The sequence below is a fragment of the Diceros bicornis genome, chromosome 5, assembly GCF_020826845.1.
Source record: "Diceros bicornis minor isolate mBicDic1 chromosome 5, mDicBic1.mat.cur, whole genome shotgun sequence".
NCBI classification, from domain to species: domain Eukaryota; kingdom Metazoa; phylum Chordata; class Mammalia; order Perissodactyla; family Rhinocerotidae; genus Diceros; species Diceros bicornis.
The window spans coordinates 29,908,017-29,930,989 of record NC_080744.1 but is presented as its reverse complement, the minus strand read 5'-3'; the positions used below and the strand labels follow the sequence as shown (position 1 = coordinate 29,930,989).

At 35.4% G+C, this 22,973-nt stretch overlaps 1 protein-coding gene and 1 pseudogene across 1 annotated transcript; one reads left to right on the top strand and one right to left on the bottom strand.

Moving 5' to 3' along the window:
* Positions 1 to 634: 634 nt before the first annotated feature.
* Positions 635 to 1,572, bottom strand: LOC131405344 (olfactory receptor 4K13-like). The gene is given in 2 exon segments (XM_058540405.1): positions 635 to 783; positions 786 to 1,572. Coding segments are annotated over 2 exon segments (936 nt in total).
* Positions 1,573 to 17,175: 15,603 nt separating this feature from the next.
* On the top strand, positions 17,176 to 19,519 carry LOC131405531 (olfactory receptor 4K13-like; annotated as a pseudogene).
* The last annotated feature ends 3,454 nt before the right edge of the window (positions 19,520 to 22,973 follow it).

Genomic DNA, 22,973 nt, shown 5'->3' with positions numbered 1-22,973 from the left:
TGAATCAAGGACACGGAGACTGAAATGGCTGGTGACTTTTTACTTTCGGATGAATGGAAAATTGTTTTATCCTCTTGTTGGAAAGATTTGTTTATTGAGAACTATGACATGTAAAGAAGGGGACAGGAAACAAAAATTTATGAATGTTACTAAAATTTAGATACAAAAATATTTTTAGTTATAAAAGCATAGATTTTGTAGTTAGATGTAGAACCTAATTCTGGGTCTAGTACTTACAATTTCTGTGGCAAGTTCGTTAAGTTTTATAATCTCAGTTTTCTATTGATAATGTGTAAATAATATTCTCTATTTTCAGTGTTGTAAAGTTAAGAAGAAATACAGACAAAGTGACTTACACATGGTTAGAACTCAAAAAATGATATTTAAAATCTAATTTAATTTATAGAAAAACTTAAAATTACAACATAAATGCATATTATATTGGAATGGTTTGTACTTGGATGCACAGTTCAGAATGTTTTATTGCATTTATGCTTGTGTAGGGAAAGATTTTCATTTCCCAAAATGTGATTTATGTTTGGTACAAAATCATATACCTCAGTGTCTTTGGAAGACGATGATGATGATGATGGCAACATCAATGATGATGCCTTTGATGATTGTAATATTTCAGTTAAAAGGTTGATCTGGGACTCACATGCTTAGTCGTTATTTTTCTTATTGCTTTCTTCATGTCTTTATTCCTGAATGTGTAGATGATCGGATTTAAAAGGGGAGTAAAAATTGTATAAAATACAGAGAGGCTCATACCTATGGAGACATGCTAAACAGCCATATATAGATAAAGATGCAAGGTCCAAAGAACAGTAGCATCACGGTAATGCGGGCTAAAAGAGTGGACAAAGCCTTGGAAGACCCAGTGGAGGAATGATGCCGGACAACAATTAGGATGATGCTATAGGAGATGAACAGAAAGGTGAAAGAGAACAAAGAGAGTAGTCCGCTGAATGAAATGACTAATAGCTCCAAGATGTAAGTGTCGGTGCAGTCAAGTTTGACCACCTGAAGTAAATCACAAAAAAACCTGTCCGCGACATTGGGGCCACAGAATGGTAAAGTCACTGTGAAAACCATTTGGCTCATAGTGTGCACAAAACCAGTGGACCAGGAGAGAAGTGCAAGTCCAATGCAAACATGATGGCTCATAAGATTGTTGTAATGGAGGGGTTTGCATATAGCAATGCATCTATCAATTGCCATGGCTACTAGCAACATCATCTCACTTCCACCTAAAAGGTGAAGGAAAAACATCTGGGCCATGCAGCCTCCATAGGAGATGGCCTTATATTCACTAATTAAGTCACAGATCATTTTAGGAGTAGCAAAAGAGGCCAGGGACATATCAATAAAGGAGAGATTGGCCAGTAGAAAGTACATGGGAGAGTGCAATTGAGGACCCAATTTCACTACAAAGATAATGACGAGATTACCTAATACAATGGCTATGTAGATCATGGAAAAAAACAAGAAAAAGAAAATCTGTAACTCATGAAACTCTGTGAGTCCCAACAAAATAAACTCAGACACCATGGAGTGATTTTGTTTTTCCATTTGTTTGGCTGTTGGCATATGTTACCTAAAACAAACAAAACAGATTGAAGTCTGTGAGTTAAAATTGAGAGGTGAAATACATATTCACTAAAATTTGTTTCCTAAAATCCACTGAAATGTGCAAAAGAATCAAAAGTATTGGACAACACTAATTCCAAAGATTAAAAAATAGACAATTTCTGAGCAGAGATTATGAGGAACATTTGCCTTAAACCAAGACGTGTGAAGAAAATTGAAGCTCTCCATATACAACTCACATCTGCACTAATCTTGAGGAAAGTGAATATTTCAATTGGTGAGAGAGTATGGAAGTTTCCTGCTACCTTTTTAGAATTTGAGAAATAGATTTATTGGTCCTCCATAGGCAAAGAAGAGGATCCTTCCATCTTGAAAACTGTTTCCACATTACATAATAGTAAGGGGCATATAAACGAAGGAGGGGCCAAATGCTTTTCTAATTGAGAAGCAGGATCAAGAAAAATGAAGTTGAGTAGATGGAATATAGAACATTGACAATCTAGGAGTCAGTTCCATAGTTGCTGCTGAAAGTCAGAAGAGCAGAGATGATAAACACTGAGTCTTTGAGACACATGAATGTATGGTTGGTCAAATTGAGATGGATTCTCACCTTTTTCCCTAAGGCAGAAGAAGCCTCCAAATATTTGGGTCTTCTCCCAGGGGTCCTGACTTTACCTCTGGACCTATGAATTTAGTAGATTGGGAAGTACAGTGCTGAGAGATTGCATAAATGGATGCTTGCTCCTGGCTTCCCACTTCCTCATTGAACTCACTTTCTCTGTCAAGCAACTGAAGTCCAAACAGATCTGTTAAAACATTTATATCATTTATAAGGGTATTATAAGTGTAGAGCTCTGGTAAACAAAGGGGAATTTACAGGGAACAATTTATGTTGTTCTAGCTGTGTAAAGCAGACTCACGTGGAATGACACCTATTTAAACATGAATAATGCTAGCCAGAAGTTTTGAAACAAGATATCAAAAAATATATGCTAGATATCTAAGAAAGATAGTAACACAACAAATGTAAGGGAGACCTGGAAAAAACACACAAAAAAAGGAAAAAACATAAAAGAGTTTATATCTCACTGAAGACCTCATTAATAGAAATAAGTAGATATGGTGTAGATTTTTTTTTTTTTTGGTGAGGAAAGTTGGCCGTGAGCTAACATCTGTGCCAATCTTCTTCTATTTTGTATATGGGATGCTGCCCCAGCATGGCCTGATGAGTGGTATACAGGTCCAGGCCTGGGATCCGAACCCGCGAACCCCAGGCTGCCAAAGCAGAGTGCATGAACCCAACTACTACGCCACCAGGCTGGCCCCAACACAGTGTAGTTTTAAAATATTTTGAAATGCTTTAAGAATTCAGAGGCCTGCAAGAATAATATAATAAATTTATCTCTATACTTTTATTCAAAATTAACAAGTATTTGTATTTTTATCATTTTGCTTCACAATTTTTAAATAAAATAGGAAATACTGGCAGAGGTGAAGTTCACTTACCATCTTACTTTTTTGCGTGGCTTATAAAAAATGAATAAATTATATCTTGTCACAATAACATTCTGCAAACAAAAATCTATTTTTACTGATGAATTGCTATTATAAAAATGTGCAATTAATATATATGTATATATATATTTACATGTGAAAGACTTTTTCAAGATTATATTATTAGAATTAGAATTACTAGGTCACTTTCAACTAATCAAATAATGTCAAATTCTCAACAAATTTACAAATGTACAACATTATATTGTCACTTCCTCACAAATGGTGTTTTTTTTTGTTTTTGTTTTTGTGGGGAAGATCAGCCCTGAGCTAACATCCATGCCAATCTTCCTCTTTTTGCTGAGGGAGACTGGCCCTGCGCTAACATCCATGCCCATCTTCCTTTACTTTATATGGGATGCAGCCACAGCATGGCCTGACAAGCGGTACGTCTGTGCTCACCTGGGATCCCGGCCAGGCCGCCAGCAGTGGAGCGCGTGCACTCAACCGCTATGCCACGAGGCCGGCCCCTGTTGGTATTTTTTTTAGCTCTCATTCTAACCACTACTTTTATTGTAGAAATGCAAAAATGGTTCAATATTATGAAATCTCTTGATATAATTAGCAATATTAAAGAGGTAGATAGGCAAACGATATAATAATTTAAAAATGACAACCAAATAGACATCCAATAAATAGATGTATTAGGTTTATGAATTGTAAACATGCTGATTATCTTTAAATTCGTGTATATATTCAACATATTCCCAATCTGAATCCTAGCAGGAGTGTTTTGAAAATTGACAAGTTGATTGTAAAATGTATACTGAAATGCAACAGGCTGAGATGAACCAAGGCAATTTTGAAGAACAAAGCTAGAGGATTTATACTACAATATACCAAGACCTACTATAAAGCTATATAACAAGACATTTTGATGTTGGCTCAAGAATATGAAAATAATTAATGAAAGTGAAAATATCAAATTACGTAATAAAACATACATAATAAAACACGTTTGTGGAGAGACAAAAAGAGCTGTTTGTTGGTGAGCCAGGAGGGTTGCGCTGTGATAAGTTAGCGGGTGCTGGTAACTCTTCTTTGGGAAAGGGGCTCTTCCTGATGTCAGAATTCCACACTATCAATAAATGCCAGCAGTTGGCTTTATCATATTCTCCTAAAAAGCTGGCTTCAAAATTTATATTACTTAGTCTCTAAGGTTTGACATTTTAATCTTTTCTTCTGAGTTTGTTCTCAGGTTTGCCTGTTTAAAAATTAAACTAGGTAGCAGGTGAGATCACTTTCCTAGGACAAATTACAGGGCTGCAGGCAGCAGTACCCCAGCCCCTGTATGCTTCTCCATGAGATGACGAGAGGAGGAGGAACTTTGCTAAATGTTTGCTTATAACTTTTCCCACTAAATGCTGCCTTGTTGATGTATGACTCTGCCATGTGACAGTGGTGTTTGCCTTCATGCACAACTTACTCCACAAGGTTATAGAGTTACAGCATTTCAAAGAGTGAGGACCCAGAGCAGAAAGAATGAGACAGCAAAATACAACAAAAAGTATCGTCCAGACCTAGACACAAACATATGTAAATACGATGTATGCTAGAGAGGGTTTTTGGATCAGTAAGGAAAATATTCAGTAAATGATAATGGGGCAACTAATTAGCAACTGGCGATGGGGAGATCAGATTCCCAACTCTCATTTGAAAATAAATTTCAGGGATGTAAAAGATTTACATCTCTAAAATTAAAACTGTGAAATTAGTAAAAGCAAACGTGGGAAAATATTTTAACATAATGGAACTCATAAAAATATCTTAGATACGATGTAAAAACTACGTGAAGATAAAGACTCACTGATATGACTTTATGAAAGAAAAAATAAAAAGAGTGAATATAAAAAAGAGATGAGAATAAAATGTCAACAAATGAAATAAAGAGATATTATCTCTGATTAGTAAGAAAAGATTAAAGAAACAATGGAATGATTGGGAAATCATATGAATTGGCAATTCACAGAAAGTAGAACTGCAAATATCTTGAAACACAGAAGTGCTCGACTTTATCGGTAACTAAAGAAATGCAAGTTAAAATAACAAAATACATAATTTTGTCTATTATATTCAAAAATAAATTCAATTTTGGTCAGCATGTGAGATGGAGTTTAAGAATTCTCATATACTACTTTTTGTATATTGGCACAATATTTTTTGGGGGAAATTTGGCACTATATCTTAGATTTAAAAGTTCTGCAACAGTTGAATGGAGGAGTTTCTATTGGGATTTATAGTATAAGTTTTCAAAGAAAAATGATCACAAGTGCTCACTGTACCATTGTTGTTAATAATCAAAAATTGGAAAGCTCCCCAAAAGCCCATCATTACTGGAATGATTTAAAAATAAAAATCTATACATGCTGATATGGAAAAATGTGCAAGATATATTATTAAATTTTAAAATGTTATATTTTATTCAGATTATTATGACACTTTAATGAAAATTTATGCACATGTATATAAATTTTATACAAATCTCAGAGAACCATAAATTCCTTAAACTATCAAGAGTGCTTACCTCTAGTATATTAGTTTATAGGGTTTAATGCAGATTCAAATTTTTATAAGTTCAAATTCTATAAAATTTAATAACATTGAATTAGATCCTAGCCCTAGATGAATACTCCCAAAAATATAGTTGGCATTTAGCTCCAAGGACTTCAAATCAGAGAATCATTTATTTTACATATAGCTATGAAAGAATTTAAAAAATAATACATAAATAACTTGAAGCTTGTGAGAGTAACTAGTTGTGCTGGTTTATCGTCTACTACTTAAAACAGAGTTGAAGCAGCACTGAAAATTAAGGTTGATAATTATGGATTTGGCAATCTATTATAGATAACCAAAATTGGAAATATAGTCTAAGTCATATATCAACTTTTGACAAAGCCCCTTCACCCAGAAAGGCAGGAAGATGTGTTCCACCCTCTTATCCCACCAGCCCTTCCAAAGTACCCTCTGAGAACTACTAGGAAAATTCTTGAAAAGAAGAACAATGAAGGAGAGAAATTTATCTTATATTATTAAAGTGTATTATAAAGCTAAAGTAATAAAATGATACCTTATCTTCATAAGAATAGACAGAATAACAAATAGAGGTAAGAAACCTGAGAGTTCAGATATTGAGTTATATGTTAAAAATATGCTGTTTAGGATTGTCAGGGGAAGAGGGAGAATCTCCCTCTGCCCTTTTCCTTAAGGTTCTTATGGCTGGCCAAATAATTAACAAGACAGGTTAGCAGGAGAAAATAATACCAAGTTTAATAACATGTATACATGGGAGAAAGCAGGGACACTGCGTTTCTCAACACAATAGCAGAAATTCTCGTCTTAAATACCATGTCCAACCAAAGACAAGGAGGATGTTGGGGGTGGGGGTGTCAGTTACATGAGATTATCACTAAAACACTGTAAACAAGAGTAAGGTTTATTATTCATTTTAAGGCCTCACCTTCCACATTGATAAGTCTATAGAAATGAGGTCATCCCCCCTCTTCTCAATACAGAGAGGGAGATACCTTTACAAATGGAGACTTGCCTTGTAAATGATTGTCTGGTAACTCCTCCCAGGGCCATCCAGAGCATGTGGCCAGAGAGACAGAACTTCCGATAAGATTGTTGGTGCCTTTTCTATTGTAACCTCTATCCTACGTTATCTTTATAGCAGTCATGATAATAACTCCTTCCTGAAACAGATCTTTTGTTTTAAATTCTTTAGGCAGTTTGGGAGGGGAAACTCAAATATTCTTCCTGAGTTCTCTGAGTCCTTATTGTCTTCAGCTTGAAATAATCCGCATACCAGAGTGGTGCTTCCTGGGGTAGCTTGCCCTGAGCACCATCAGGATAAAGGTGCAGTTATTTGGGAGTAAATAAGGCTGGTTAGCTACACAGTCTTAAAGAAAATAAATTCAAATATTTTAAACATTTCAACAATAACAATTGAAAGAGTAAAAGATCAGGACAAATATATAAGTAAATATACGTGCTTTGTTATATTTTATAATATTGGCTTAGGATCGTGCCAAAGGCAGAAACCACAGAAGAAAGGTTAATGGATTTTATTCAGTGAAGATGAGCAAACTCGATTATCTCAAAACACAATGGAAATTGTAAGAGATAAAAGCTGAACTGGAGAAAAACAGCCACATATATATGTCCTTAATATCAAATTCTTCTAAGCCAATAGGAAAATTTTAAGAGCTCTGCATAAAAAATAAGCCAAGATAAAATATAAAATGTTTAAGAGAATATATAAATGATGTTTGAATATGTGAAAAAAAGAGTTTAATTTCAGTAAAATATAATGTTATAGTGATTTACTTTGGACTGTGGAATTACATATCTGGTTATATTTTTCTATAATTCTTGATATATCACAAATATTCTGTAATAAACATGTTTCACTTTTGAAAGGGGAAATTCTTTTTAAATAAATATTTCATTTAATAAAGTACAAGCATAAAAATAACTTTTCTTCTCCATACCTTTACTTGCTTTGGAAATTGTTACTGAAAGTCACTCAGACCCTTCTAGGATTTTTTCACTTGCCCCCACTTTCTTCAATCTTCTTTTTTTATGTTCTAATTCTAATAAAGGAGAAATCCCTTTTATTTTGAAATTGCATAAGACAACATGAGAATTGTGTCAATTAATGACCCCAGGAAAACCTTACTTCTCACGAATGAATTCCCTCAGCAATTAAAAGGCCGTGCATATGGCAGGCTAGATTATTCAGAATCTCTTTAGTGTGTAGCTTTTCCCCATAAAGTAGGGAGAGAAATAGGCATTGCCAACCAAACAATATACCCCTGTTTCCATGTACAGACACTGATATAAACATTGTTTATTTAAAATGTAGATACTGTCACCAACTAATTGCCCTGAGGAACTCAAGGGTGAGTTTGGAAGTATTTAACTGTTTTTCCAAATTGTTTTTTTTCCTTTTGTGTGTTAAAGAGATGCAATCACCAACCACCCTGAACTAGAACAAGCCTCACCACAAGAGCTAAGCCCATGACTTTTGCCTTATTTTTAATGCTAAAATCTCTCCAGGAGGAGCTTAGGCCTTATTACCATAACCTGCAGTGTACAGTGTATGTGGAAGCAGGTTTTCCTACTGATCCTAAGCAAGAGAATATCCACCTCTCCCTTTTGAATATTAATTCCTCATCTGAATTAAAAGGTCCCGGCTTCCCTTTGTTCAGGGAGAGCCATGGCTTTGGAAATGATTATGCACAGTCTCCTATTTGCTGCAAATATACTTTACTTTGTGAGACAACTACTTCTGGTGGAGAGTCTGATTTAACTTGCCAGCAAACCCACTTTGGTTTCAGTAACAATACCATTGAATTTTCAAAGATCCAAAGTAAGAAGAATTTAGAAACATGCCAGATAAAATTAATTATATTGTATTTAACTTATTATAGAGGGTTTCTTATAAAGCTTTGACGGCCGTAAACATCTCTTCCTTCAATCCTATCCTCTGAATAAAAGTCAAGAGAACAGTACCAATTTATTTTTTTTATTTTTTATTTTTTTATTTATTTATTTTTAATTTTTTGTTTATTGCAGTAACATTGGTTTATAACATTGTAAAAATTTCAGGTGTACATCATTATACTTCTATTTCTGCATAGATTACATCATGTTTACCACCAAAATACTAATTACAACCCATCACCACACACATGTACCGAATTATCCCTTTCACCCTCCTCCCTCCCCTCTTCCCCTCTGGTAACCACCAATCCAATCTCTGTCCCTATGTGTTTGTTTATTGTTGTTATTACCTACTACTTAATGAAGGAAATCATACAGTATTTGACCTTCCCCCCTGACTTATTTCACTTTGCATTATACCCTCAATGTCCATCCATGTTGTCACAAATGGCTGGATCTCATCGTTTCTTATGGCTGAGGAGTATTCCATTGTGTATTTATGCCACATCTTCTTTATCCATTCGTCTCTTGATGGGCACTTAGGTTGCTTCCAAGTCTTGGCTATTGTGAATAACGCTGCAATAAACACAGGGGTGCATGTACCTTTACAAATTGGTGTTTTCAAGTTCTTTGGATAAATACCCAACAGTGGAATAGCTGGATCATATGGTAGTTCTATCCTTGATTTTTTGAGAAATCTCCATACTGTTTTCCATAGTGGCTGCACCAGTTTGCACTCCCACCAGCAGTGTATGAGAGTTCCCTTCTCTCCACATCCTCTCCGACACATGTTGTTTCCTGTCTTGTTAATTATAGCCATTCTGATGGGCGTGAGGCGATATGTCATTGTAGTTTTGATTTGCATTTCCCTGATAGTTAGTGATTTTGAACATCTTTTCATGTGTCTGTTGGCCATCTGTATATCTTCTTTGGAGAAATGTCTGTTCAGGTCTTTTGCCCATTTTTTAATTGGGTTGGTAGTTTTTTTATTGTTGAGATGCATGAGTTCTTTATATATTTTGGAGATTAAACCTTTATCAGATGTATGGTTTGCAAATATCTTCTCCCAATTGTTAGGTTGTCTTTTTGTTTTGTTGATGGTTTCCTTTGCTGTGCAGAAGCTTTTTAGTTTGATGTCGTCCCATTTGTTTATTTTTTCTATTGTTTCTCTTGCCCGGTCAGACATGGTGTTTGAAAAGATGTTGCTAAGACCGATGTCGAAGAGCGTACTGCCTATGTTTTCTTCTAGAAGTTTCATAGTTTCCGGTCTTACATTCAAGTCTTTAATCCATTTGGAGTTAATTTTTGTGTATGGTATAAGGTAAGGGTCTACTTTCATATTTTTGCATGTGGCTATCCAGTTTTCCCAACACCATTTGTTGAAGAGACTTTCTTTTCCCCATTGTATATTCTTGGCTCCTTTGTCAAAGATTAGCTGTCCAAACATCTGACTAATTTCTTATTTCTCACATTTGACTGAAGTGTTTATTATGTCAAGAGATGGCTTATACAACCAACTGTTTTGTCTAATTATGTTGGGATTTCAGTGAAAAGCCTGGTCAACAGCGTCCAAAACTAGTTTGTTGTTGTTGCCATCTCTGAATTGATAACGTCACACACTGATTACTTCACACATTCATAGCCTCGACACTCTTAATAAAATAGCATATCTGTAAAAGGGGTTGATGTGCTGTTTCCAAAGCTGCTGTAAGCATTCCTGTACACTTCTTATGTACAATAATCATTCATTTCTCTTAGGTATATACCTTGGAGTGAAATTATTGGATCATGTGGTAGGCTTTTCTTTTAGAAACTGCCAAAGATTTTCTAGTGTGGTTGTACCAATTTACACTCCTACCGGCAATGTACAAGAGTTCTAGTTGTTCCACATCCTGAACAGACTTTGATATTCTCAAGCCTTTTCAATTTTAGCAATTTTTTGGTAAGTTGCAATACTGATTGTGGTTTAATTTACATTTGCCTGATTATTATGATGTAGAACACCTTTTCATATGGTTATTAACCATGTGAATATTCCCTTTTGTGAAGTATCTTTTTAACTCTTTTTTTGTCCAAATCTTATGAATACTTGACAACTTGGATGAAATAAGCAAATTTCTTGAAACCACAACTTATATTACTGACCAAAGAAGAAAAAATGTGCATGTTGTATATCTATTAAAAAAAAATAAAACCACAATTTAAAATATTCTCTATAAAAAATATAAGGAAAAGTTAGCTTCACTGATGAATTTTTTCCAAATATTTAAGAATGAGATAACATAAATTCTATCACAGAAAGAAGGAATACTTCACTGTACTAGTCCGTAACAAATCTGATATTAGACCTAAAAAGAATATGAAAATCTAAAAAGATATGAAAAATCATGAACATAGAGAAAAATGTTATAAAGAAAATTTTAACAAATCAAATATATAACATGTATCATGACCAAGTTCACTTAACATTTGAAAAGTAATCATTGTAATTCATCACACTAATAGAATAAAGGATAACTGCATATAATCAGAACGAAGGCCATGTTGCTGTTTGTAAATCACCCACAAGAAGTTCTGACGACAGCAAAACTCTGAAGTGTCGGGGGAAGAGGGCTAATCTCCCTCTGCCCTTTCCCTTAAGGTTCTTCTGGCTGGCCAAATAATCAACAAGACAGGTTAGCAGAAAATAATACCAAGTTTAATAACATGTATACATGGGAGAAAGCAGGGACACTGCGTTTCTCAACACAATAGCAAAAATTCTCGTCTTAAATATCATTTTCAGCCAATGACAAAGGAGGATTTTGGGGGTGGGGGAGTCAATTACAGGAGATTACCACTAAAGCACAGTAAACAAGAGTAAGGTTTATTATACAGCCCCAAGGCCTTATCTTCCACATTGATAAGTTACTAGAAATGAGCTCACCCCCCCTCTCTTCTCCAAACAGAGAGGGAGATACCTTTACAAATGGAGATTTCCCTTATAAATGTAAATGATTGTCTGGCAACTCCTGCAGGGCCATCCAAAGAATGTGGCCAGAGAGACAGGACTCCGGATAAGATGGGCTTGTTGGTGCCTTTTCTATTGTAACCTCTATCCTAAATTATCTTTTATAGCAGTCATGATAATAACCCCTTCCTAAAACAGATTTTTTTTGGTTTTAAATTCTTTAGGCAGTTTGGGAGGGGAAACTCAAATATTTTTCCTGAGCTCTCTGAGTCCTTATTGTCTTCAGCTCGAAATAATCCGCATACCAGAGTGGTGCTTCCTGGGGCAGCTTGCCCTGAGCACCATCAGAAGGAAGAAGGCAAAGGGAAATCTGCATGACAGATCCTGTCAAGTGCCCCTTATTTAGCACTGCAGGAGGAATTAGGCTCAGGGCTTCAATGTCTTTACATGTTGATAGTCTCTTATCCTAGTGGTCTTGCAAGTAAATTGTCGAGTAAATTGGTCCTAGATAATGGAAAATAAACCACTCTTGTCTTGAGCACTCAGTTTTGGAAACCTTTAGGGGAACTTAGCAGAAGATTAAGACAAGTCATGTATAAACCACCCAAAAAAAGACCTGGTGCTGAGACAGGAGATTGGAATGCTAAAGTCTAAGTCAGATAATTTAGGGATTCCCACAACCAGCTACTTGGGATCATGAAATAAAAGGACATGGGAATGTTGGGGAAGAGGGAGAATGCCTCCGCTCTTTCCCTTAAGGTTCTTATGGCTGGCCAAATAATATAAAAAGTGGGTTAGCAGGAGAAAATAAAACAAAGTTTAATAACATGTATACACAGGAGAAACTCAGAAAGAAAGCTGAGTAGCTTGGCCATTCTGACTAGGCTGCTCACTTAAGTATATTCAGCTAAAGACAAGGAGGAAGTTGGGGGAGGGGGAAGTTACCTGTGGGAGATTACCAGAAAAGCACAGTAAACAAGAGTACACAGATTTAAGTTCTTGCCTTCTGTACTGATAAGAGTTTCTAGAGATAAGGTCATTCCCCCTTCTTCCTGGTACAGGGAGGTAGATACCTTTACAAATGGAAATTTCCCTTGTAAATGTCTCTTACAAAGGGTGACTTCTACTTTTACTTGGTTTTAAGAGCTTTAACAAGAATGGGCTCCCAGTCTATCCATACCCAGAGTTATCTATGGTGATGGCCTGTCCTGGGACAGGCCCTCTATCTTAAATTCTTTTACGCAGTTAGCGGGGTGGAGGTTAAGGTTTCTTTCACAGTCTTCTGTCCTTGAAAATAATCAAGGTAAAGAGACATATTTTGAAGTGACCCATTCTGATCCCCCACAGCAACATGCAAACAAAGAAAAGAAGGGCTTAGTGATGACATACTTCTCTCACACCCACTAAAGGCACTACTCTCGTCAGAACTCAGTGTCCATAGGGGGAAAAAAATCTGAATGTGATTATAGGCAGATTTCTATGAAGACAAGTGCCTGTGCAGAACCAGAAAATAGATTATATTGGACTCCTTCCAGAAACCCCAGTGGTCTAAAGTGGATATTCAATAGAATTGACACCTGTTCAGCTCTAAGATTTGCTTATCCTCTAACAGAAGCAATCACCAGGAAGACAACTAAAGATTTATAACATTGGATAGTCTATCAGTGCACTTTGTGTGGATACAATTCCTCTGATCGAGAAAGGCACTTCGCTTTTATTAATACACAAAAATGAGCAAAAAAACACTGGATTACATGGCTATTTCACATTTCTTGTCACTCTTAGAACAGTGATCTCATTGAAAACTGAAACAGGAAATTAGAAGTTACTTCAAGGAGTGGACAAAGGCATAAAACTGGCCAATATTATTGACTAAATGTATTTTTCAGTTGGATATGACCGAGAGCAAAGAGGATACTCCACAGGAAAAGTTTCTTAGAATTGGAGATGGGAATGAGGAAATAGGGGGAAATGTGATTACTCTTTATAATATAAAATATAATAAATATAAAATGAAATATAATATAAAAGCTTTACATATTTATGTCTTCTGTTTTGATAGGCCAAGTTGTGCTTAAAATAGCACCAGGCCTAAAGTCAGTATTCAATAAATGTTAGTTATGTTTTTCTGATGGATGCTTTTTAACACTCTGAGAGTGAATTTTCATATTAGAACACCCCAGACCTGACAGTGGTTTTATATTACTCCTCTTAACTGTTGTCCATAAGTAAAACATATCAATTTCCATAATTACGCAATGCCAGAAAAGAATTTCCTCTGTTATAATTCAGAGAAATCAAGATGGCATCTTTAATAATTCCCATTGGTATTTGATGGTCAATTGGGTATTGTTAGGTCTCAAAATACATCATTTCTTTGTTACTACCCTCTCAATATTTATGATCCTTTTTTTTCAGAGAAAATATTCATATTTGTCATTGTTTTAAGGATATTACCACTATTTTTGAAAAGAGAAGCTCTCCAAGTTTCAATGTGTCCTGAGTCAAGCCATGTTCTGAAACACTCCGTAGAACTGGTAAGTCATGGGGAACATTCTAAAACAATATAGAATTATTTCTGGATACTGGCTTTTAATCACATTGCCCATAGGTAGAATTAAATGTGAAAAGTCATTTAGAAGCTGAACAATGTGATAAAATTACAGAATTCTAGAAGGCATTATTCTAGTTGTCATACAAATATAGCATATTCTCATTATGAGTGTGACAACATGGGGCAAATTAAATAAGTTGAGTACACTTTGATACACTTCAAGTGATTTTATTTTCCATCTGCTAAAGAGTTTCCATATTAAACTTTATCATGTCAATGTCATCACCATCAAAATTTTATAGCATTTCCAATCCATGCCAAACAGTGATTACTCAAGAAGAAGTAACTGGCTGAATGGAATCTTCACTTTTGTTTTCAAAGAAATTTGTTATTCCCTTGTGCTTATAAATCTACCAGATTTAATATATCAATTTATCCTACTCTGTTTTTTTTTAAATCAGCTAAATTGACTAGTATCATGTGGACAATAACATGACTTTCGGCAAATCTGACCTAAACTATAATTGCTTTTATTTCATATTCTTCTATATTAAGATTAAAAATAATTAAAAAAATAAACTTTAATAGAATAAATCATTCATATGTTCTCAAGTAGTTGGAATTTTGTTCTCTGTAGATCAAGCAACAAGAAGATCAATCAATTTTGTTTTTATCTTTGTATTTTGATGACTATAATCTCCCATGAATAAATTTCATCTTCTAATACTCAATTCAATTATATTTACTACACATGAGTCTATGCATTAGAATTAAAATGTTGCTTTCAAAGTTCATATATCTTTATCCTCCGCCATTTTAGAATAGTCTGACAGTTTTTCACAGTAAAAAGAAAGCTAAGGAACTTAGTTTCTGCAGGAAGTGGGGATGCCAGGCAGACAATCAAAATGATCCCTTTGAAAACATAATCTTTCTCTTTTCTCTATCTCTCTTCCCCTGGCCCCTCACATTCATGAAGAGTGTGTATGAGGATGTGTGTGTGTGAGAATGTGTGTGCATGTAAGGTTTAGTGTTAAAAATTTATATATGTGGGGCCGGCCCCATGGCTTAGCGGTTAAGTGCACACACTCTGCTACTGGCGGCCCAGGTTCAGATCCCGGGCATGCACCGATGCACCACATGTCGTGCCATGCTGAGGCTGTGTCCCACATACAGCAACTAGCAGGATGTGCAACTATAACATACAACTATCTACTGGGGCTTTGGGGAGAAAAAGGGAAAGAGAAAAAGGAGGAGGATTGGCAATAGATGTTAGCTCAGGGCTGGTCTTCCTCAGCAAAAAGAGGAGGATTGGCATGGATGTTAGCTCAGGGCTATCTTTCTCACAAAAAAAAACCCCAAAAACAAACAAACAAAAATTTATATATGAAAATGTCTTTTAAAGGAAAATAATAGATTAGTGCAAGTAACAATGTAAAAACAGAAAGAAATAAAAAGTAGAAAAATTCTTTGGCATTTAAGAAATCTATTCCATAGTCGTATATCATTAGTTGCATTCCTTAAAAAACTTTTTAATTAAACTTTTCTTGTTAAATATTTGTCTACTTTCACTCACTTGCTCTATCAACTGTTCTATTGATGGCCTTCATATCATGTATTGTGAAGAATATAAGAGTAATTTGTCTATTTTCAAGAAGCTCAAAAATGATTTGGGGAAAGAAGAATCACAACACTAGAAATGAGAGATCTACGATTAGAACAGATATTCCTAACTCTTGTTCTAGTGTTCCTTCTATTTCAGAATATTAATACTTAATGCACATGATATCCTTGGAAAATAACTGAGTGGTAGAACACATGAAATGGACCACTAATACAGTGGAAATTGTTATGGGTCTCATATTTATAGGAAAAGTTTTATTATGTAGAAGAGAGGCCTTGAGGTACCCTGAAGGATTTGGATATATGGACAGAGGAATTTGTCCAGCTAAAAAGAAGACAACAAGCAGGGATTAAAAAAATAATGATAATGTATGAAGAATGCAGAAAACCAAGAAGTTGTTCTTATTGAAACAGAAGTTGAATTTTTGCAATATTAGAAAACAGTTTTGGATTTTTAGGATGGATGGGGGGCTGACTGTGAAAGCGTAGGAAAATTTGGGAATTGATAAAGTAGGTGTGTAAATATAGGTTTTTTTTTAAGACGACAATGATATGACGAAAATGGAATTTTATACTGCTAAATTCCTAAAAATAAACTGTATTTGTGGGGGAAATTACATTATACATCATCTACAAAATGGATCTATACAGCCAAACAAAGCTATAAATTTCTATGTGCTCATATGATCATATGTTTTAACACATTGACAAACTCAAGGAGAATAACTATGCATATAGCATGAACATTGTTGTCATAATAAAAACGATTTAAATGTAAACATATACTAATGTCCACAACACACAGATACACACACTTTACTAACGTGTGTATTATTTTTCTCGAAAGCTATTCAGGAAATTGTTAAATTGTTAACAGTTAGTTATCCTTCTGTTATATGTGACACGGTTTGTTTTGTTTATTAGTATAAGCTACTTTTATTGTTTTTAAGTAAGTTAAAGGAAAATACATTCTTCTAACTAATTTATTTAAAAATGGTTATTCAATTTCTGTTTACAAATGCTTCAACATCCAATTTGACATTTAAAATAAAGATAATTAAAGTTTCTAGCTTCTGTGGATTTTGCTTTATAACTGATTTTAATCTAGATCCTGAATATACATTCTAAAGTTCATTCATCATTCATTCAACAGATATTTGTGTCATGCACTATTCTAGATGCAAGAATGTGTATAAACTACATGTATATCTGAAAACTGTCCTGCTCTCTTTAAATGCAGTTTCAAAAATTAGATTTCAAGAAGCATTAGTATGTATCCTTAAAGTATTAGACATAAAAATGAAAGGAGCTATAACCTTTCTAGACATAGAAATTAATAACTTTACGTACTTGATGAAATTTAGTACTTTATATCAATGCAAGATTCTCAGAGTAGGAAATTGGCCAAAGGATATGTTTACATAGAGAAAAATAGACCTCCAATTAGATAAATGTTCCCATGGGGTTGTCTCGAAGAAACAGAGTGTACAGCATTATCATGCTGCTTCTTTCTGTTTCTGGTGATTGGGAGAGTAAATTGCAGGAAATTGATGGGAATATAGGAAAAGGAGATGCAAGCCTATTCCTGGGATTCACAAAAGCACCTGCATATGAAGGTATTTTCCCCCTCTCTGGTAAGTAATAATGGCACAAAAAGAAGGCTATACTTTATTTACTAAAGGAGGTCTGTAAAAACCACTAATGCTGAAAGTAACTTTTTTAAAGCAAAGCCAGTAAAACCAGTTTTGCAATAAACATGTGCTGATGACAAGGTTATGGCATAAATTTAGATGATTACACTGAAAGAACTGTATTTCTTTTACCAACTTATATCAGTTACCTCAACCTGTGATTTTGAAGACTGTGATAAATAAACACACACAAGCCAGCTAGCAATCCTCTATAATAAGCGAATGAATGAATACAAACTGAAAATAAAATAAATTCACTTACATTCGGCTGTGGGCTTTCTGCATCTTTTGTACTCCTTGTCTAAAATCCTAGATGAGGTATTTGATGTGAATAATGTTAAATGTTGAGTGAATAAATTACATATATACATATATATACACACACATACATATATACACAGAGAGAGAGAGAGAAAGTTTGACTCTTAGAAAGTGTGCAGTGACCATCACTGATACTAGAATGAGCTGTGAGAGAGAGATGCAAGAATGGAGCAGGGGAAAAACAAAGAACGGAGCAGAGAAAAGAAGAGGTACATTTTTCAGGACCTAAAATCTTACATTTAAGACTTAAGGTTTTAACTTATAGTTCTTTACCAGAATCTATTTCAAAACATGGCTCTTGAGAATCCTGGATATATTTTCTACATTTATCATTTCCAGGTTAAAAACTCAATATTATTCTGTGAATATATAACTGACCATGATCATTATCTTATCCATAGAGATCTTTGTAGCACAAAGAGGCATTCAATATCAGGTAGTCCGTTTTTTTTTTTTTTTACTGAGGGGTAAACTCAACCTCCAAAAGGAGAGTTACTTGTCCCATGCTGCCCAATGAGGTGCTCACCTAAGTGTTGTATTGAAGTCTTCTGATTCCACGTTTACCACCTATACAATTATGATTTCATGTGCTGTTTTTTGTTTTGTCTTTTGTCTTTCAGAAATGTATATTCTGAATTCTACTGACCATTTGGTTACTTCTCTATGCCGTTTAGGAAATCACTGGCCAACAAAATTTCCCAAAGGTAAATTTCCCAAAAGGAGGTGCTTGTAAATTCAGGCATCCTGTCTGAGCAGCGAAATTGGACATCGACATGAACCATCCTTTCTGTAAACACAATTGTCCTGCCCCTTATTCTCACTGATTTTGATATTATGGCATAAAGTTGACAACACAGAAAGGTCGAACTATTCAGTGGTTTCTGAGTTCATTTTGCTAGGCCTTTCCAAATCTCAAAATCTTCAGATTTTATTTTTCTTAGAATTCTCTGTGGTCTATGCTGGGATTGTATTAGGAAATCTCCTCATCATGGTCACTGTGATTTTGACTCATGCCTTCACACACTCATGTATTTTCTGCTTATCAATCTTTCCTGCATTGATACGGTCTTGGCTTCTTTTGCTACCCTGAACATGATTGTGGATTTCCTCCAAGAACAGAAGACCATCTCCTGGTAGGGACATTATTCTCAGATGTTCTTCATGCACCTCCTTGGTGGGAGTGAGATGATGTTGCCTGTAGCCATGGCAATAGACAAGTATGTTGCCATAAGCAATCCTCTTTATTACATGACCATCATGAACCCATGAGTGCTCATTGGGCTACTCTTATTCTCCTATGCAGTTGGATTTCTGCATTCATCTAGTCAAATGGCTTTCATGTTGAATTTGCTCTTCTGTGGTCCCAATGTTATGGACAGCTTTTTCTGTGACCTTCCCCTTGGGATCAAACTTGCCTGCAAGGACACCTACATTCTACGACTCCTGGTCATTGCTGACAGTGGTCTCCTGTCCCTGGTCTGCTTCCTCCTCTTGCTTGTCTCCTACACAGTCATCGTACACTCAGTTAGGCATTGCGTTGCTAATGGCTCCTCTAAGGCCTTCTCCACTCTCTCAGCACACATCACAGTTGTGACTTTGTTCTTTGCCCCATGTGTCTTTATTGATGTATGGCTCTTCAGCAGATACTCTGTAGATAAGATTCTTTCTGTGTTTTATACAATTTTCACACCTCTCTTAAATCCTATTATTTATATATTAAGGAATCAAGAAGTAAAAGCAGCCATTAAGAAGATAAGGACTCGACATATAAATTCAAAACAGACTTTGTAGATGACACTTCTGAAAAGATAATCTCTTCTTTGGACATTATTAAGGAATGAACTTTTAATGTACCTCAAGTTATGCATAAGGAAATACTGGGTATAAATGTTAAAAAGGAATCCCCTTTTTTGTCATCTTTAATGGTTAAAAGCATGACATCTATAGTTTGGCAGGCTTGTGTTTAAATCCCACCTTCAGCACTTTGTCTAATGCAAATTTGAGCAAAAGGAAGAAATTCTCTGTGAATTAGTTTCTTTATCCATAAAAACTTTATATGTTTATTATTTTAGCATATTTTTAATCCTTACAAAATGCATTATTATTGTTGTTATTATAGTTGTTGTTATTATTATCAGTAACTTGCATTTAGAAAATGCACAAAGATGACACCTCACATAGTTGTTTAGCCAAGTTTCTGGTTAATGACTGTTGAGTGCTAGAAAACTGCATTTTGTAGGTAATCCCTAGTTACCGCGTATTAGTTTTTAGTTACTCATCTGCCACAGGCAGAGTGCATCTAATGATTCTTCACACATTTTGTGAGCCTACAAAGTACCTGAAGATACATCCAGGGTTTCAAGGAGCTTACAGCCTATGGATGGAGTGAGTGAATTAAACTTGCAATTGTGTTGTGGCATGAACAGCATTATGTTACATGGATGCGCAGGGTGTTATGGCAGTGCAGAGGAGTGGCATCTAAATCAGGGCAGGGACCAGGAATGCTTCCAGGAGGAAGCATTTATATTAAGCATCAGCTAGACAGGGAAGAAAGACATTCTGGACAAAGGCAGCATATGTGAGAATGCATGGAAGCATGAAACAACAGGACACACTGGAGGAACTATGCATAATTTCATTCAGCTGGGGTATGGGGTTTGATGGCAAAAGATGAGATAGGGAGGTAGGCAAATGCAGTCTGATCATATAATAGAAGACCTAGGGGCACTACTTTGCATTCAGAACTATGAGATATGCGATACTGAAGTTAAAAGACAGAAAGAAAAAGAAAGCATAGACGACTGTTGCCCAAATTAGTACATTGCACTGCTTCTGTTCCAAGTTTACCTCTTCCATTTCAGCTCTATGATATTCCTCTTTGTAATCTAGGCAGCTAGGCCTGGAACTGAATAAAAGACAAAAGGAAATTTAAGGCAACTGGCTATGGGAAGAGATGCCCATTGTCTTTTAAATTCAGCCAAAATCCAAAGAGAATTTTATATCCTTTATTGGATTTATCATATTTATGACCTACAAAATAAAACATTGAATACTGTGACAGCAGCACATCAGTAGGTCATTTTCCACATAAAAACCACCTCAAATTAACCTTAATTGTTTTATGCTGAGCAACCAATTTTCTAGATGAAACATTTTGTATGCAGGTTGAATTATATCTAGCCAGAGATATCTCTTCTCTGAGCGCATCTTATGGAAATGCAGCATAGGTTTAAAACAATCTAGAGGCTTGTTTTTTTTGTTTTTTAAAGATTTTATTTATTTATTTTTCCCCCAAAGCCCCAGTAGATAGTTGTCTGTCATAGTTGCACATCCTTCTAGCTGCTGTATGTGGGACGCAGCCTCAGCATGGCCAGAGAAGCGGCGCGTCGGTGCGTGCCCGGGACCCGAACCCGGGCCGCCAGCAGCGGAGCGCGCGCACTTAACCCCTAAGCCACGGGGCCGGCCCTAGAGGCTTGTTTTTAAAAGGACATTGCTGATTAATTTATGTGGCTCAAAATTTGCTGAACAAATTGGTGATATAAATTATTTGTAATTAATTGCTTTTATGCTAACTCAGAATAAAATTACTAAATACTCAGTGTTTTCCCCAAAGAGTTACTAATGTTCTCCACACCACTATTTTTAATATAATCTATCCTGCTCATTTTGTCATGTGAAATTTGTCAACCATTATTGTTAGGAGGAATCATTTTTGCCCTCTCTCAAAATGCTGCCTGCCTTCAATATACAGTACAGAAACACTCACCCTCATAATATTAACAAGTAAAGCTCCTCCTCTCCTTCTGCCACTTCCTTCCTTATACCGCTCACTCACTCCGCTCCTTGGTATGAGACATAATTTATAGCTCATCAAGATTTGGAAAAGAGACTGAGCGTGAGCTCCTCAGCATTTTACCGTCTTGCTCTTTCAGAGTGGCCTACAGGCACACAGAGTTCTCTGTTACTGTTCTTGGTGTTAAACCTCAGAGCCCGGATTAGAACCTGCCTTCTAGGGGCAGATTTGGAAACTCATCTGAAATAGTCTTCCTCTCAGGATTACCTGCTCAAAGAGGTATGTGCACTTTAGAGTTACCATTGCCTCTGCCTGGTTAAGTATTTGCTCTGCAAGCTCTCCCTTTGGGTGGGTTCCAGGGTTAAACTGAAGGGGAGTGGTACAAAGACTTGGGGTTGCAAGTCCAATACAACTTCACCAGTAATAACACTGATGTTAGTCTCTTCCTTTTTCCTGATTCTATTTATAAATTGATTCAGAACTCACAAGAAGGAAGGGATGATTGACACTTCCAAGAAGCCTACAATCAACTCTTAGTACCAGTATCAAGCATCTTTTTTTTTCATTTTTAAAGTACAGTTTACCAATAGAAAAAAAAATCACTCTCTTTCGTGTACAATTCTGTGAGTCTTGACAAATGCATAGTCATGTCACTATCACGATCACGATATAGGAGAGTTTCACCAACACCCCCTCATTCCCCTGTGCCCCTTTGTAGTCAACCCCTCTTTCCATTCTCTGGTGCTGGTACTAGTGATCTGTTTTTTGCCCCTAGAGTTTGCCTTTTGTAGACCATCACATAAGCGGAATCATAGTTAGTGGCCTTTTGAGCATGGCTTCTTTCACTCAGCATAATGCCTGTGCGATTCATCCCGTAGGAAACTGTTTCAATTAGTGTCAATCTATGTTACATTTTAATATCTATCTATTCTATAAATACTCTTGTTACTATTCTTCCTCAAATTATGTTGAAACCAGCTCAGTTATTCATTGTTATTAACTAGAATAATTTTATCAAACAACATGAACACTAAGTAATTATAATTGAATTCATCTTATGCATTAATTTAGGGAGAAATATGATTTTGGCAATATTGTACTTTTTAATTCTGGAATATGGTTTCTTTCTGCACTTATTCAGGTCTTCTCTTGTGTCCTCCAGTAATGTTTTATAACATTCTTTAGTAGGTACTGAAAGTATTAAACTTATGAATTATATTATTTTATTTTAATTTTGAAAGGTCACTTTTCAATTATATTTCCTTATTATTTGTGATATGAAGAAAATATACAATCATATATATATATATTTACTTGGAATTAGTCAGTAAACTGAACTGTCTAAATAATTGAAATGTTTAGTTGATTTTCTTGGACTTTGCATATAACATCTCATCTATGATAATCCTCTATTTTCCTATTTTTCAATATCTTATTTCATATTTTAGTTCA